The 18727-nt window shown below is 41.6% G+C and overlaps 1 protein-coding gene and 1 long non-coding RNA gene across 2 annotated transcripts in view; one reads left to right on the top strand and one right to left on the bottom strand.

The window, feature by feature from the left end:
- Positions 1–10587, top strand: part of LOC144591664 (uncharacterized) — a 21703-nt gene extending 11116 nt beyond the window's left edge. The window contains exon 5 of the long non-coding RNA XR_013546974.1: positions 10288–10587. This is a non-coding gene — a long non-coding RNA (uncharacterized LOC144591664). The remainder of the gene's footprint in view (positions 1–10287) is intronic.
- LOC144591663 (complement C3-like) overlaps positions 1–18572 on the bottom strand; it is a 25383-nt gene extending 6811 nt beyond the window's left edge. The window contains exons 1-9 of the mRNA XM_078395706.1: positions 18417–18572; positions 15831–15890; positions 11621–11711; positions 9699–9744; positions 8260–8347; positions 4758–4847; positions 3952–4057; positions 3455–3544; positions 982–1062 (exon numbers count right to left, since the gene is read on the bottom strand). Of these exons, the coding sequence (XP_078251832.1) occupies positions 982–1062; positions 3455–3544; positions 3952–4057; positions 4758–4847; positions 8260–8347; positions 9699–9744; positions 11621–11711; positions 15831–15890; positions 18417–18569 (805 nt within the window). The 5' untranslated portion in view covers positions 18570–18572. The remainder of the gene's footprint in view (positions 1–981; positions 1063–3454; positions 3545–3951; positions 4058–4757; positions 4848–8259; positions 8348–9698; positions 9745–11620; positions 11712–15830; positions 15891–18416) is intronic.
- Between the last annotated feature and the right edge of the window lie 155 nt (positions 18573–18727).

Below are 18727 nucleotides of genomic sequence, written 5' to 3'. Positions count from 1 at the left end.
TGGAATGTGAACCCCTATACAATTGGGCAATGCTGAAAGAAACGTCATTCTCTCTGAAGATGCACCAGGGTGATTTCCATGCCACTGTCCATTTGTGAAGAGTGGAGATGTTTCCAAAAATATATTTCATGGAAAAATCTCAGTTCTTTATCACAGATGCAGGAACACACAAATGTAGCAATCCATTAACGAAAATGGAGTGGATTCATTTGTCCATGTTGGTTGACCTGGACAGTAAGATGCAAAGACATCTTAAGTACACCTGGCCTTTCCTGGCTAATTACTGATTTGCCATACGTGTGGACAGGATCATTAGAGATAATTTGGTGACTGCTTTTGAAAAATCTCTGCTATGGAAACCATTATATTGCATGCTCCAAATGTCTGTTGACTGAACACATCTAGAATACAATGCTATTGATGGAGCACATTGTTATGGTTGCCTTTCTGTTCTAACTGCTGCTCTCTGGATAAGAACAGTAGATTATGTGGCCCATGTTTAAAAAAACATTTTGGTTTACAACAATCCAGTAGTTTAACAGTTATCATTACTCATTCTTTTAAATGTCAATTTTATTTAATCCCTCATTTGCATTAATAGGATATGAAAACCACAATTTGTGATCAACAGTTTTTTAAAATGGCTACAGTAACTTGTGGTTAAGTTACTGAACACTGACAGAAATAAAATGTGTTAATCAACATATTGGCCAAACAGGATTATACCAAGAGTAATGAAATATGCATAAATCTTTGCGATCAATCAGCAGATAGACACAAAGTGCTGGAGTTACTCAACGGGTCAGGCAGCACCTCTGGACAAAAAGGATGAGTGACATTTCGGGTCAGGACCCGAAACATCACGCATCCTTTTTCTCCACACTTTGTGTCCATTTTTGGTATAAACTAGTGTCGGCAGTTATTTGTTTCTAAAGATCAATCAGCAGACGTCGAACATAGTGTGATTAAAGATAGCTTTACCGTAATCACTTCCTCCTTCACATGAAACCTCATCACGTATTGTAGGATCTGTTTGGTCTGTCTTTAATGAAACGCAGCTTTCTGCAGATGCAGAAGAAAGAAAAAAAATATTTTCTGAAGTAACTCTGGTTAATTTCTTTTCAATGATTGCCCATTGATCAACGCTCTGACTCCTTTCTTCAATAGGCTATCAATATTACTTGATTACTTGATCCAGTAAGTGCTTGATCCAGCAAGCACATTCCTACTTGCACACACAAATAAAATACTAGATTCTGTCTGCATTTTGCTTTTTGTGAGCAAGTTACAATGAGAGGTTTGTGACAGCAAAGACCCAGCAAAGTCCCATGGACAACAGCAGGAAAATATAATCAAATATTTTATCTATCGCGTATCTCTATTAAGCAAAGAAATTGGTCCCAGGAAAAAGGATCTGGTTTAATAAATACTGAAAATTCACTATATTTAATTATAGTTGTAGTAATTGCTAAATCAATACTTTTCTTTCTCATCCTTCCTCCATAACACTTGCTCTTCCTGTTATCTGCTTGAATACATCTCTTTTACCAGTTTCTTAATTTCTAGGCAAAATCATGTTTAACATACCCAGAAGGTACATTCATGCATTTTTCTTGAATCTTAATTCATTGACATATCCAGTAGAGTATTTTAGTTGCGTTTAGAGTAAAAGTGTCTTAGTCATAGAGTCATACAGCATGGAAACAGGCCTATCGACCCAGCTTGCCCACACTGATCAATATACCTTACGAACACAAATCCCACCTGCCTGCTTTTATCTCATATCCTTCTAATCTATGTACCTTTCCTATCTATGTACCTGTCCAAATATCTTAAATGGTGTAAAAGTACCTGCCTCAACTACCTTATCTGGCAGCTTGTTCCATATTCACACGCCATTCTTTGTGTGAAAAAGATGCCCCTCAAATCCCTATTAAATCTTTCCCATCAAAATGCTTTCATAATAATATTTTGCAGTGGATAAAATATAGGCTAAGTATATAATATCGGGCAACTGCTTTCCATGCAGGAAGTCAGTGGAAACCTGCGGCACTATTCTGCAACCGACATGAAATTCTGTTCTTACAGAGATTAATCACCTGCAGAGACTGACTACCACCTTTTAATTCATGGAGACTTATTTACAACTGAACAGTCAGACCTGTGGTTGGAACTGTAGATCGTCAAGGAGAGAATAACTATGCCAAAGGGATTGATGTACATACAAAAAATGATATTTATCTCATGGGGCTGGCTACCTTAGCAATCAGAATATTGCTGGATATAATTCATATTAAACATTCATAAACTTTCAGATTTCACTGTTATTACCTCATGTAACTGCTACCGACCAGCAGTCACAGAAATAGGTGCTCTGCTAACATGGAACTGAGCATTAGAGCATGTGGTCATAGAATCTTCTGATTCAATGTTATTTTTTCTGATGGTACATGCAAGTATGGTGTACCAGTACCTTCAAATAGTTAAAAACAAAACAGATGTATAGCTGTCCATGGTGTTGCGTGAATAGTTATATGTGCATTGGCACATTTGTCCTCAAAAATGGCACAGGCTCTTTTTCAAGTAGAATATTTATATATAGACCTTGCACTAGGTTGGAGGAGGATCAGTGAAAACAAATTCCACTGATTTGTTTGAAAGGGGCCAGCAGTGAAGGACTAAGGAAAATGTTTTGTGAATTTTACTTTCTTTAAGTTTTAGGTTTAGAGATACCGCGGCAACAGGCCCTTCAGCTCACCAAGTCCGCGCCGACCAGCGATCCCCACACATTAACAAAGTCCTACACACACTAGGGACAATTGTTTTTTAACATTTACACCAAGCCAATTAACCTACAAACCTGTACGTCTTTGGAGTGTGGGAAGAAACCGATGATCTCGGAGAAAGCCCACACAGGTCACGGGGGGAACGTACAATCTCCGTACAGACAACACCCGTAGTCAGGATCGAACCCGGGTCTCTGGTGCTGCAATCACTATAAGGCAGCAACTACCGCTGCGCCACTGTGCCGTCCTGTGTTAAGTTGTGTTAAGTTATCTTGTTTTTCAGGTTTCTTTTTAATTTAGGGTTTTAAATTGTTTACTAGTATTTCAGATTTTAAGAAATGTACGGTCTTTGACAACATTGGCAAAGACAGGATATGAGTGAGCCACTTGCCAAGTAGGTTTCTCTTTGTCTGCCGGGTAACTTGCTTTGGCTGCTCCATCAGACATTTTGTTTTGCATCTGAAATCCCTTCAACCACAGACTCTTACTGAAAATGATTGGACTGACCTTCCAGCATTTTCTTTACTGGAACAATAATGCAAAGTAATTCCATATTTTCTTTTGAGTGTAGGCAATTCATTGGATTGGATCAGAATTTGATTCTGCAATGAGTGAAAGAATAGGACAGAGCAACAAATAAACAAAAAATACTTCAAAATCTGTCTTACCTTCAGCACATCTGCACACTTCATCAAGACATAGTTTATTTAGCATACCACTGTTTTCGGGGACATTGTAGAATTTAGTGCAATTCTTTGCTATAAAAAGAGGGAAAAAATTATGTGACCACAACAAAGTTCTGATTTCATGAAAATAGCTTCAGTTTTCTATTAACTCAAACATGTGTGTAAAAATTCTCTCTTGATTAGAAAAAAAACGAAAACTAATTTTAGTAATGAATAAATTCATATCCGTGCTGAGCATTTACTTATGTTAGATAGGTTAATGTTAATAAATGTGCAATGGATTGCATTGAAATTTTACCCTTAATTTGCATCTGTCTCAGAACAATTTAGCATTGATTATTTTTTGGAAGAAAGCTATTATGTACAATATTTTTAAATTTCCCGATCCATTGTTCACAAATCCATTTTGTTGTTTTTTGTTGTTTCTACCCCCTAAAGAAATCAAACTAAATTAATAAGACACCCTTCTGAGTGCTCACTTGTATCATAATATGAATATATCTTGACAGCAGCTGGTTGAATCAGTCCAACGTTGTAGAATTGGTGCACTTTAAACGCAACGCAGCTCTCCTCGAGATTTGACACCTGCGAGACAATGTTACGATTCATGTATCAGATTCATGTACGATTCATGTAACAGATTCACGTTTGATCAGTTCCTGATTAGCTACGAATTGTTCGGAAATCCATGCAGTATCCTAAATACATATTCCCTCCAGCACTGGTACATTATAGCTGTAGGGTTCCATCCACCAAATGAACCTCAATGGCTCAGCATCCTTGTCAGTACATCCTAAACATGTGATTTTAAACATAGGAAAGACAAAGGCAGCAGATGCATGAGAACACCACTGGCCACATATTTGTCTTCAAGTTGCACATTGTGTTTTCGTGGTAACTATGCCTTGAATGCCATGTCTTGATCTCACTATCTTCATTGGAAACTATTCCATTGACCAAAGTGACAATGCACACACATGGAGCAGTCAAGATTGATTGTTTAAACATTTAATTAATGGTGTGGTAAAACATTGCACTCCACCCCTGTGCTCCACCACTGCCACAGCTTAAACCCCATCCTGAGAACCAAAATCCCTCACCAGAATTTATTTTTAATCTTTTGGGACAAGGAATTTTCCACTCATTCCCAGACCCACAAAAACAGAAAAAGCTCATAATGTTTGTGGGAGCATTCTAAGCACAAAGTGTGTCAGCATTTTACATTTTAAAAATAGTTATTTGGAAGTCTTTTTCTCATAATTATCAAAATATAGGAATCTCTTACCTTGTTTACATAAATGATCAGTGATCCTGCGGTGGACAATGCCGTGTCTACTTCAAATCTTGAAATATAATTCTCAATTACATCATTAAGCTGGAAGGATGATAGAATATTTGTTAGTAATGCATGGTTTGTTAAAAAAAAGTTCAATGATGAAATAGTAATCTGATGTAAATATAAGTCCATTATCTATCTATCTATCTATCTATCTATCTATCTATCTATCTATCTATCTATCTATCTATCTATCTATCTATCTATCTATCTATCTATCTATCTATCTATCTATCTATCTATCTATCTATCTATCTATCTATCTATCTATCTATCTATCTATCTATCTATCTATATACTACTAAAACTCAGATCTTGTAGCGTTGTATATATATTCCACTGATGTCGGCTGAATACGGCAACTCCGGCAAAACGGTGAACCGTAGCGCCACGATTTTTGTACCGCATTAATCAGCATGCGGTTCGCTGCTGGAAAATGATATTTTTATTTAATTCGGACGCATATTTTTTTAAGTTACAGAGGTCTAAAGGTGCTGCCCCCCCTCATTTATCGAAGTTTTGACAGAAGGGGGGCGCTGCGGTCCGGCAGTGCTCAGTACGCATGCGCGGAATCTCCTCACTCTGTACTCAGCACGCATGCGCGGCATCTCCTCACTCGCACCAAAACAATGGACGCCGTTAGCGGCGCAAGCCCGCGATTTCACCGGCTCACCTCTCCTCTCTCCCCTTGCTTCTCTCCTCTCTCCCACACCCGGGAGAACATCTCCCCGCTATCCCCCCCCCCCCCCCCGGGCCCCCTCCCCCCTCACTCTCTCCCCCCTCCACAAATACCGCCCCATCTCTCATCACCCTCCCCCCCTCCATCCTCAACACCTCCCTCCACCACTCCCTGGGTGTGGGCACGGGCCCAACGGGCCCGCTTTGAACGGGCACACTTGTTCTAGTATACTACTAAAACTCAGATCTTGTAGCGTTGTATATATATTCCACTGATGTCGGCTGAATACGGCAATTCCGGCAAAACGGTGAACCGTAGCGCAAAGGTTTTTGTACCGCCTTAATCAGCATGCGGTTCGCTGCTGGAAAATGGTATTTTTATTTATTTCGGACGCATATTTTTAAAGTTACAGAGGTCTAAAGGTGCTGCCCCCCCTCATTTATCGAAGTTTTGACAGAAGGGGGGCGCTGCGGTCCGGCAGTGCACAGTACGCATGCGCGGAATCTCCTCACTCTGTACTCAGCACGCATGCGCGACATCTCCTCACTCGCACCAAAACAATGGACGCCGTTAGCGGCGCCAGCCCGCGATCACCGGCTCACCTCTCCTCTCTCCCCTTGCTTCTCTCCTCTCTCCCACACACGGGAGAACATCTCCCCGCTATCCCCCCCCCCCCCGGGCCCCCTCCCCCCTCACTCTCTCCCCCCTCCACAAATACCGCCCCATCTCTCATCACCCTCCCCCCCTCCATCCTCAACACCCCCCTCCCTCCACAACTCCCTGGGTGTGGGCACGGGCCCAACGGGCCCGCTTTGAACGGGCACACTTGTTCTAGTATACTATTAAAACTCAGATCTTGTGAATATATATATATATTTTTTTTGGGTTTGACCTGAATATATCGTATATTTATACGTAACAGCGATTGCAGCAAAACGGCGGACCGTAGCACGACGGTTTTCGCACCGCCTCAATCGCCAATCTCGCGCTCGCTCGGCCGTGATATTTTCATTTAATTTGGTCGCGTGTTTTTTAAGTTACAGAGGTTTTAAAGCGCTGCCCCCCCCTTTTTCAGGGGGGCGCTGCGGTGCAGGTTTAAAAATTACCTTTTAAACTTATGCTGGCCGTGTTCAGCTTTCGATGTCAAAATGGGACCCGCCCGAGTGATGGGAGTGGCGGCCAATGAGGGAGGGGGGCCACAATGACCGCCGGGGTGGGACCCGCCAGAGTGATGAGCGTGGCAGCCGATGGGAGTGGGGGGGAGGGGAGGGTTTCTGAGCCGGCGAATTGCTGCTGACGTTTGTAAATGCGCTTCCCCTCGCCGGGAGGACCAGCGCCCATCCCGGCGTGCCCCGCACCTGACCTTCCTCCCATGGTGCAGCGCCGTGGCAGAGGGTCCAAAAAGGTGGCCATCACTGCCATTTGCCGAGAGGTTTGTGTTTGTGTGTGTGTGTGTGTGTGTACCACGCTGCCCGCCGGGAGATTGGTCACCGCTTTCGCCCGGCCACAGCGCCCCGGACCGTCACCAACCATATAAGGGGGGTTGAGGGGGGATGGAGTGGGTGTGTGGGGGGGGAAGGAGGGGAAGTGTGGGGGAAGGGTGGGGAGGGTTAAGGAGGGGGAGGGCGAAGGGTGGTTGGAGGAGAGAGGGGGAAGTGCAGGAGAGCACCGTGGAGTGGGGGGGGGGGGATGAGGGGATAAGGGGGGGTTAAGGGGGATGGAGTGGGTGGGGGGAGGAGGGGGGGTGGAGTGGGGGGAGGGGAGGAAGTGGGGATTAAGGGGGGGTTCAGGGGGGATCAAGTGGTTGAGTGGGAGGGAGGGCTTGAGAGGAGGGATAAGAGGGGATGGATCGGGGAGTGAGGGGGAGTGGGGGAGGGTGCTGGACCAATGCAGGAGAGGTTTGGGCCCTACGGGTTCACTTGGTCTAGTGTGTTTTAAGAGTCTCAAACCCATTTGGTGGTAGTAGCAGAGTTCAAGAGGCAACTGCGCAAAAGGCTTCGAAAAAGGGAAGTACAATTAGGTTGGATTCAACTTTAACTGGGAGTAACAATGAAACTGAAGGGTGAGAAAATTACCAAAGAACTGTGAAAGTGAGGGGGACATGGCTTGCAGTAGCCGGTGGGAATCATTAGGTAAACATTTTGCTTCACATTCTTTGAACATCTCCAAATTAACATTTCAGTGAAAGGTTCTCCCTTTACCCGATTAACTGTGAGCATTGTTTGATTTAAACTGAGATGACTTGGTTCAATCAATGAAGTTACCTGGAGTATTAGAAACAAGGAACTGCAGATGCTGGTTTCCAAAATAAAAACAAAAAGTGCTGGGGTAATCCTTAGAGTACCAAACCAAAACATCACCTATCCATGTTCACCAGAGATGCTGCCTGACCCTCTGAATTGCTCTAGCACTTTGTGCCTTTTTCTAATCCAGAATAATAGACAATAGGTGCAGGAGTCAGCACCACCATTCAATGTGATCATGGCTGATCATTCTAAATCAGTACCCTGTTCCTGCTTTCTCCCCATACCCCCTGACTCCGCTATCCTTAAGAGCTCTATCTAGCTCTCTCTTGAATGCATTCAGAGAATTGGCCTCCACTGCCTTCATAATGTGCAGACTTGGTTCACAGTTGTTAGGTTATGGTTACTGCCCATGTTGAATGTCTCAAACCCATTAGAACACATCCCTTTTGTATCCTTAGTTGGAGATATGTGAACATTTCCTCAAAATAAATTGAAGTCATTCTTGATGAATTAAAACATAACATACCTGATTCAGATCCTGAATATCTGGAGTGAATCCAGTTAACATGGAAATATCGAAAATAACCATTGAGGTTTCTGTTGCACCAAGGTAGCTGTGAAGGACAAATTAAAATAGATTAGTAACAAGACAGATCTCGGGACTTAACAACAGGAGAAAGCAGAGAGCCAAGTGAAGGTGCTTCCAGTATCGACACTCTCAGCAATCAATCATTTGGCATTGTTCCATTCTGTGGATTTATTTAATCCTGATGGAGACTACCCTCATATTCTGTAACATTGCCCTTGATTTGTACAATGCGTGTAGGTTCTCAGACTTAGAGAAGATTACAGAAGCATCCTCCTGCCAATGGGATCAGCGGATGTTGTAGTTACACAAGCCTTTACTCCTATCAAAGGCCAATGGCCAAGAAAGCATACCATCTTAGAAGGCTTAGGATGTTCGGCATGACCCAAACAACTCTCACCATCTTCCCAGCTGCTATCATGCAAATTAACCATTCTATCGCAAACTTTATCAACCACTCTATCAACAGCCAGAGAACGTTCCTGACCTATCATCTACATTGGAGACCCTCAGACTATCTTTAATCGGACTTTATTGGACTTTATCTGGCACTAAACGCTATTTCCTTTAGCCTGTATCTATACACTCTGGAAAGCTTGATTGTAATCATGTATTGTCTTTCCGTTGACTGGACAGCACACAATAAAAACATTTTTCACTGTACCTCGGTACACTAAACTAAACTAGATACCATCTTGTTCTCCACCAACACCAGCATATAACCACTGTCCTGGCATGTATAGTCTCCCAGACGTAGTGTAACTTACTGACCTGACAACATCTCTCTTTGTCTGAAGAAAAAACTGAAATCCTTTCACTTGCCACCTCCATGTAGTTAGAATGTGTGTTGCTGCCGTCTGTCAGTGACATGCTCGTAATGGCTGATGTCATCTGACTGCAGCAGAGCAAAGAGGGAATTGGCACTGAAATGAGTGAGTTTCATGCACAAGACATGTTTTCGGCTTTGTGTCTGGATGTAAACCATACTGACACTTTCACAGTGGTGGTTTTTCTTTGTGGGAAATTCAGTCTGGTGTTCATAGAAAAACACTTGTTCTAACAGAAAGAGAAATCTAATGGATTTCAATGGTTTGGAACTTGCTTCTGCAAATGACAAACAATCTTTGGTCAATAGTTTTAAATTTATGAACAATTGATTTTTGTTAACTGAGGTCACAGATAGTTTTGAAGAAAAGACAAGGAAATGGAATAAGATCACAAATCAATTATGATCTAACTGAGTAATGGAACAGGCTTGAGGGGCTAATTGGACTCTTGAGATATCCAATGTTTCTATATTTTTATGGTTTCTCTAAATCAAAATTCCTGCTTGATTACACATCACAATCATTAAGCTCATTAAGATCTGAGCTACTTACCGCGCGCAGATCTTTAGCAGGAGCGAATTTAGAGCAGGTCGCTGAACTAGAAATATGCAAAACAAGGTAAATTACTATAATCCCATATACTTCGATTCCTAATTGTAACTAACATAAATAAGTGTAATTTTTCATGAGATTTAAGTAGTTGTTAAAATTACTTTCTGAAGCAGTATAGGCGGCACAGTGGCGCAGTGGTAGAGTTGCTGCCTTACAGCGCCAGAGACACTGGTTCAATCCTGCCTATGGATGCTGTCTGGATGGAGTTTGTATGTTCTCCCTGTGACTGCGTGGGTTTTCTCCAAGTGCTCCAGTTTCCTCCTACACTCCAAAGACGTACAGGTTTGCAGGTTAATTGGCTTTGGGAAATTGTAATTATCCATAGTGTGTAAGATAGTGCAAGTGTATGGGGTGATCACTGGTCTGTGTGGAATCAGTGGGCACATGGACTTGTTTCTACACTGTATTCCTAAAGTCTAAAAACAAATAGCTGCTGTAATGTAATAGCCATCTGGACAGAGCAAGATTTCAACCTATCAGGTTGAGTACCCTCCTGCTGCACCTATTTTCTATGTTTCTTTGTTTCTAGGTGCAGCTTTTGAGGGAAAAGTATTGGCCAGGATACCAAAGAATACCATTCGCCTGAAAGCTCAGACAAAACATTCATTCATATCTGATTGAGAAGATATCACCAACAGTGCAGCATTCACTTAATGTTACACCATTGCACAGCTAAACCATGTGGTTATATATCTGGAGTACAATCTAAATCCATAACTTTTTTGGAAGCAACAGCTTTAGCAACAGAGTCAAGTGGGTTTTTAGCTGTGAACTTTTAACCTGATGCCGTGATCCCACTTTACTGGCTATTTGATGCATGTATCAGTGAAAAGAGTCAAATTGCTGTGGAACGATTTCTCTGGTCAATTCAACATTTTTAATCTAATTCAATATCTGCAAAATTAGTTCAGATGTGGAATTGAGAGGGGAAAATTAGACAATTCCTGGAGCCCAGATGCTCGTCATAAGTGCCTGGCACCAGGATCACTTTGCTGAACTCCGATGCTCCGCGAGATCTATTCCAACTTTAAAGACATCCTGAAGCATCCATTGGCTTGAAAATTTACATCAGAAAGAGGCTATTTGGCCTTTTGCATCCATATTAATCGAAAGCATACAAGATGAATCACATTTCTCCGATGTTTAGGGCTCAAATGCTCAACCAGCTATTTTTTTAAAAGTTGCAATAGTTTCTCCATCTCCCATCTTTTGAGGCAGCCAATTCCAGACCCCGACCACTAATGATATAAATATTTAATTTTTCTCAACTTCCCTCACATCTTTACTTCCATTATTGATAATCACCATCACTACTCCTGCTTGATATCAACTTTCCTGCAATGTTAATCACCTTGGAAAAACCTTGCAGTATTTAAAGTGACAAGCATGAAGATAACTCTTAACTGCTGCAAAGTCTAATAACAAAGTATCTGAAATAAAAATGATACTTTATTGGAAGATTGGCAACCAAACTATTACAGACTCGCTGCTGGTACATATTACTGTGTTACTTCATCACACTCCTGAATTAAAAGATAGGCAGCTGTTTCCTGCTGCTAAGTTAACATTCGTTTTTTTTAGGTCATCAAGACCTGGTTGACTTACAGACATGTAGAGGGACTGACAGAGGGATAGTTATGAAGCTAGGAGAGAGAGAAATGGGGGATTCACAAGAACGATAGAGTAGAGATGGTTCTAGAATAAAAAGGATATGGTGAGATCTTATTTAACTTTTCTTGACAAAGTCCAAGAATTTCAACTATGATTCTTGCTTTTTTAACTTTTGTTTCATAGTTTGCTGTGGAGCAACTCGTACAGAGAAGCTAATTATTAAGAAATAAAGCTCCCAGTGCACTGCTCACCTTTCTCAACATTTTGAACAGTTATGTTCAAATTGAAACTCTTACATTCCTTTTTATCCATGGGCAACAATGCATAGTATGTTCCCAAAACCTGTATAAAAGAAATAAAGTTAGAGGTTACCTGTCAGAAGTCAAGAGTGTTTTATTGTCATATGTCCCAGATAGAACAATGAAATTCTTACATGCTGCAGCACAACAGAATATGTAAACATAGTACACTGTAAACAATATAATAAATGAGAGAGAAAAAAAAGTTCAATGTGTATATAGACGTACAGGTATGTAGGTTAATTGACTGGGTAAATGTAAAAATTGTCCCTAGTGGGTGTAGGATAGTGTTAATGTATGGGGATCGCTGGGCGGCACGGACTTGGAGGGCCGAAAAGGCCTGTTTCCGGCTGTATATATATGATATGATGATATGATATATACACATACTCACAAGTACACACACACACACACACACATATATATATATACACACATATATATATACATACATACATATATATATATATGTGTGTACTTCTGTGTATATATACACACTGAACTTTTTTTTCTCGTTTATATATATATTATATATATTTATATATACATACACACACGCATACACACACAATAAAAACAATAGTAGTGCAATAATAATAATAATTATTATAATTATATTGTAGTTCAGAGCTTATTTGAGGTTGTAGTGTTTACTAGCCTGCTGGCTGTGCCACTGTTAGACCAGGAGTTTGACCACTGATAAAATAAAGAAGTAAAGGTAGCATTATTTTAAAATATGTACATTATATATTTTTATCAGATAACACTTGGACTGTCTTGTCCAATTCTACTTCTTCCTCAACCATTCTCCAAGGAAGTGGCTCTGTTCTTTAAGGTTTAATTGTTTTTAATGCATCATTTTGTTAGCTGGATTGAGGTTGTTAACAATGTTAGGTATATTTGCTTTTGATTCTATTTCTGTGATAGGTGGTAAATTATGATCATTCTGTATACAACGTTGATATAGAAGCACTGTAGAAGGTTTGAGAATGATTCGCAAGGATGACATTACAACTGAGAAGATATATATTGATAAACCAAATGACTTGTTTTAAATAAAACTGACTCCAAATATGTTCATTCACTGCTCCCCACACCCCCTCCCCCTTTTATCTTCTCCCTAATCTCCCCCTCTTCTCTTTCTTCCTCGCTGTTTAACTCTCTCTCATCTTTCTTCATCCACTCATCCTTCTTCCTTTTTCTCCCACGCTGGAAATCCCAGTCCCACAACACCCACTTCACTCTCCCATCCTCGCCAGACCCAATTTATGCAGTTCTTGAAACAAATTGGTTATCCATGATTCAAAATGGAAGTGGGAATGGGGAGGAACTGTGATCCAACACCATTGGTAGGTGTCCATAGTCATACGGTTGGGGATTGGGGGGGATGTCTACCATTCAATGCTGCATGTGACCTGCAAAAGTACTGCAAGTTGTATGAGTAAGGCATTCATTTACTGTTTTAAGTTGCTCTTGCGATGCTCATGTGTTTTAAAGGCAAATAATTGGCAACCCTAATTATAATAACCCTAACTAAGAATTTCAGAAGCATTAGAGTCATACCACGTCGAAATAGGCCCTTCAGCCCAACTTGCCCACACAGGCCAACATGTCCCAGCTGCACTAGTCCTGCCTGTGTTCAAGATCAAGATTTCAAGATTTCAAGATCAATTTATTGTCACATGTTTGGCACATATCCCTCCGAACCTGTCCTATCCATGTACCTGTCTAACTGTTACTTAAACGTTGCGATAGTTCCTGCATCAACTACCTCAGTCGGTACTCGGTTTGGGCGTCTATTTGCATACCTTGGGTATGCAAGCAAAGAATTTCACTGTGAATTGTAACATGTGACGGCAAAGTATTCATTCAATCATCCTCTGGCAGCTCATTCCATTCTGTAAGCTTAATCAGGTCTTCCTTTCCTTTTTCAGTTTCCTTCCACTTTGACTGAAAAATTGTGAAGAAAGATTGACAGTTCCCAAACCCATATCCTATAAATTTATTGATTATTGGTTCCATCATTTTGCCTCTCAAAGTAGAGAAACCACATTTTCTGCCTGTTAGCTTAGAGCACTTCACTCTTTCTGAATGAATGGCTCATAATCTCTCCCACCTCTTTCCAAAATTACAGGTGCTCTCCGAATTACTTAAGATATGACCTAAGGAAATTCATCTTTTCACTAATAAATACAAACTAGGTATGTATTAAAAAATCTGGATCATCAAGGATTTTTGTAGTAGAATTGTCAAAGTTTTAAAAAAGCGAATAATTCATGCTAAAAATATCTGCACAGGTTTCTGAGAGTTTAAAATGTGCTTTAACTAAATAGAAATATCTTGTTGGAATTTCATGCACCTCCTGACGGCCTAACTATTTTGTGACCATACTCAGAAATTGGCTGCAAATGAGTGACTTCTGTTGTTATTTCAGTTCCCCACTTGCTTTCCCTTGCTGAGAAATTGTTTCCGATTAACGGATAAATTGGTTTGTGGCTTCACCAAGGGAATGCCTGCACCCATCACATTGCCAGTATGGTTTTTTATTTATTATTTCCCACTTAATTTAACTTGTCAATTTGGTCTGCTCTAATGCCTTGCTTACTATATGGGACAAACCTCTGAAGATTATTATCTTGTCTGAGGCAGAACCTTGCATGTGCCTAAGATCCTAAAGCTAAACTGTCTTGGAGTTATGCTCCTGGCAAGTTCACCCATGGCAGATGGGTAAAGGGAGAAGTTCCTGACATAGTGCGGCCCAAGAAAAATACCTCAATGGTGGAAAGGGGCGGAGGATGGTAGCTGACCAGCAGGTGGAGAGCACAAGATCTGACCAGGCAAAAGGTGGCTGCAGTAGGGAGAGTGTATCAACCGCCGTGGAGTCCATGCCGTTGAACACGGATCTTTCTCTGTCAGGGATCGTGTGGTGGGTCTCTGTGGGACACCATCTCCCTCTGGTGACAGGTGTCACATGTAGGTGACCACCTGGAGGGAAATTAAGTCAGTAACTTCAAGATCTGCCTTTTAAGCTAATTCAAGTCCTACAGAATGGACCCACTAGGAGGGTAACCATACTTGACTTTGTGGGTGGTGCCCACGATGACAACTCTGTGCTTTCTAAACTTCTAATCATCTGCCCCAGAATGTACAAACGTATACACATGACTTGAGAAGTGGAAAAAGTGTTTTTATTCCAGGGCTCTTGGAAGACTGGAACACTTCACTTCATTCATGTCATTGCCACCCATAGAGCCGATTGGCATATGATACAATCCTTAAATGGATGAAGTAAAATTACTGCTGGCAACCAACTTCCATTAATTACACTCACTATACTCCCAATTAAAAGTTAAGGCATATCGTTAAACTCTTCAATGTTTCGCGATTATTGCATGTACCTCAATGATGGGCATTCTCTCGCTCTCCTATTTTGCCAACTATGATTTATTCTTTTTAACATTCCTTGACAACTTAACTTTGCAATTTCAGTTAATGTCGACAACATTGACATTTTTCATAATCTTTTCACCTTGCCTATTGATCATCTTCTCCATGGTTAATCCTGCTGTCAGTTAAATCTTCTGATGTTAACTTCAGTTCAGCAGTTCTTTCAGTTATTATTAGCTTGTTTGTTCTTGCATCTAGGCAGACTATATTTCCCTTTTTCCTTAACTAGTCTGAAAAATGGTCTCGACCTGAAACGTCACCCATTCCTTCCCTCCAGAGATGCTGTCTGTCCCACTGAGTTACTCCAGCTTTTTGTGTCTATCTTCGGTTGAAAGCAGCATCTGCAGTTCCTTCCTGCATATTTTCTGTGGTATCTACTGAGACGTTTACCCTGTATTCTGGGCTATTTTTTCTCTAAAATATTTTCCTTTGTTTTCCCTCACCAACTTAAAATCAGGCCTTTTCTCAATTTTTATTCTGCTATTTTCTTATTTGCATTCTTCTCATTCTGACACTTTGAGCCTATTGCAAAAAAGGAAATGAGTGAACAGGAGTAATATCCATTTATCTTATCTGGCCATTGTCTTTCAGAAGTATGGTGCTTTTAATTGAATTGTGATCGCTCCATTGTGTAAAGTTGTCAGATCTGTAAAAAGAGGGCCATTAATAAATCCAGAAGGAATTTAACCAAAGAACACTAGTGACCAGCACTTACTTTTAGTGATCCTTTTCCTTGCCCCTTTACTTGTACAGTAAACTTTTCAAAGGCATTAAACTGAAATAAAAATATAGGTTAGACATTAGTCTCAAGTAAAAATATAATGAAACAGAACCCAGATGAGATTCCTCGGGTTTGTGCACCGATATCTTTAATATATGACATACGAACATTTTATGCTGTCACATTCTGATAAAGGACAAACAGGCATGGAGCTAATGCCAACACGCCTTGTTCTCAGATTGTGATTAATGGGATCAGAAAGGGAAGGGGTTCTTGTTGTGCAGTACTGCTGTCCTTCCAAAAGTGGGATTTGCTTTACCTAAACTCCCTGCCAGGATCAAATAGTGAATTTCTTCCTGTGGGCAATGCATGGAGCAATCGTGGTAAAGGTACAGATGCACCTTGATGTTTTGGATATTTACCACTGGATCTTTTTTCAGGCAGTTAAATAGACTAACAATATGCAAGCCTTTTGCAAACTTTGTCCATTAGCTAACAAGGTTGTACTCCAGATGACACCCTTGCTCCCTGTGCCTTAGTTGGGTGCCTAAAGGTGACTGAGCAGGAAATATAATGGACACGGTTGGAAAATACATCATTAAATATCTTTCAGCAAATTTATTTTAAGATTTCAATCTGTTTTTTACAAACTCCAAAGAGGTTAATGAAGGAATAGCCAACCAGCACTTGAACCTAACCACTTCTCCAGACACAGCATCATCAAAAGGCAATGTTGAAGCTCAGCAGACACTTTGGGCTGCTCTTTTCTGCGCTTTCACTCAGCCCCTTGCAAATCTCCAAATGGCTCTCCCTTTCACACCCATCCAAGAGTCTCATTCTCCTCCATGCTGCTCTTGCTTCCAGAGGCTGAAAGACTTAAGAATTGTCCTTTGATCACTGACCTACCGTAGAATTCGCTGATGTACCACTGAATCTGCTAAATGTTACAGAGTAAAACTTAACCTGAAGCAAAACAACAGCTAAGATAGATTCAAGCACAAAAAGTACTGAAGATGCAAGGAAGTGCTGATGCTGGTTTACAAAAAGGATAAAGTGCTGGAGTAACACAGTGGGTCTGGCAGCATCTCTGGAGAACATGGAAAGGTGACATTTCGCGTCAGGACCCTTCCTCAGAGTGATTGTGGTAAGGACGGGGTGGTGGGGAGAAAGTTGAAAGAGAGGAGGGGCACAACAAAGGCCAGAGAAGAAAAGATTAAAGGTATGAGATTAAGATAGACGAGGTACAAATTGTGAAGCCTGAGGAAGGAATATAGGTGGAAGGTTGACAGATGGGGAGAAATGGGTGCAAATCTAGGTGGGGCACAGGGAAGAGTGCAAGAAAGGGGATTTGTTTGTAGGTTAGTTGCCTAAAATTGGAGAATCTAATGTTCATACCATTACATAATAAGCTTCCAAAGTGGAATACGAGTTTATGTGTGGCCTCATGTTGGTAATGGAGGAAAGCTAGGACAGAATGGGATGGAGAGTTAAAATGCTTAGCATGCAGCAGGCCTAGGTGGAACGATCATAAATGTTCCATGAAACAGTCGCCGAGTCTACAGTCTAACTGATATAAAGTAGGCCACACCCAGTACACCAAAAGTGGTTTCTCATTTGACCCCTCTCACTTTCTGCAAATTACAAGAAAGCAGCAGACGGGACATTCCGGCAAGCAGGCCTGACTTGCCCGATGTGGTTAGGCAGAGGAGGATTCACCTGCCGCAGACCAACGGAGGTTCCGCCCGGGTAGGCCCGCTCATCCGCCGTTGTCTCGGGCAGGACCGCGAACCCGCCCAAAGGCTCAGTGTCCACTCGAAGGCTCATAGTCGTCGGAAACTCGCTCGAAGGCTGGTTGGAGTTTGCCCAAAGGGTTGCGGTCGGCAGGAACTCGCCCGAAGCCTTGGCAGTTGACGGGATCGGAAACCCGCCTGAAGGCTTGGCAGACAGTGTAACCGGAAGAGAGCTAGAGAAGTCGTGTGGAGCAAGGACCGATAGGAGAGTGAATTGGGTCATGCCTCCAGTGCTTTCAAGGTCGGCTGCAGGAGGCACCCCGGGACACAAAGATGGGGAGGGGGAGAGGGGAGAGGGGAGAGGGGAGAGGGGAGAGGGGAGAGGGGAGAGGGGAGAGGGGGAGGGGGAGGGAGAGGGACGTCATTTTGTGGGAACTGCTCCAGTACATCGAGTGCACGGACAGATCGAACTTTGAATAATGGTCCCAACAATGGCAACGCCTGCATGGGTAATACATGCAAAATGAATTTCACTGTGCAGTAGCATGTGTGACAAATTAAGCACTATTGACTATTAGAAAAGGTATAGCCAGGGGTACACAAGTGGTTTCTGGCTATGGCTGCCTTTTTCTTGGTTACATCAACAGTCCTTGTCCCAGACATACACTCGCACCACCACCCAACACTTCCTCTGCTCCATTGATGATTGCATCGAGGCTACGTCCTGCACTTGTGAGCATCCAATTAGAAAATAACATTATGAACACCCCCATAGAAAATAACATTACAAATGATCAAGAATGAGCAAATGGGAATAAACACTTAAACCTTCTGGAGAATATAAACAAACCGTTTTTGATCTTGCGACATATATATTTTTTGGACGAATTTCCCATTGATGAGTATATTGCTTGCTTGGAATGGATAGATTAATATCCAATTCAGACATCTTGATAGGAGGAGCATCAGCCATATACTTGGACATTGCTTGAAGCGCAACCATCGTTGCCTATAAAGCAAAGTGTTCATGTTGAATATATTTGCTGAAATTTCAGACGAAACATCCATATTCACTAAACTTGCGTGGAGTAGCAATAGATCGAGATAGAGTCTTACTGCATGGAAAAAGCCCGTCAGCCCAACGTATTAATGCCAACCATG

The sequence above is a fragment of the Rhinoraja longicauda genome, unplaced genomic scaffold (genome assembly GCF_053455715.1).
Source record: "Rhinoraja longicauda isolate Sanriku21f unplaced genomic scaffold, sRhiLon1.1 Scf001393, whole genome shotgun sequence".
NCBI lineage: Eukaryota > Metazoa > Chordata > Chondrichthyes > Rajiformes > Arhynchobatidae > Rhinoraja > Rhinoraja longicauda.
Note: the sequence above shows the minus strand (reverse complement) of the source record. Positions and strands in the feature narration are given on the sequence as shown.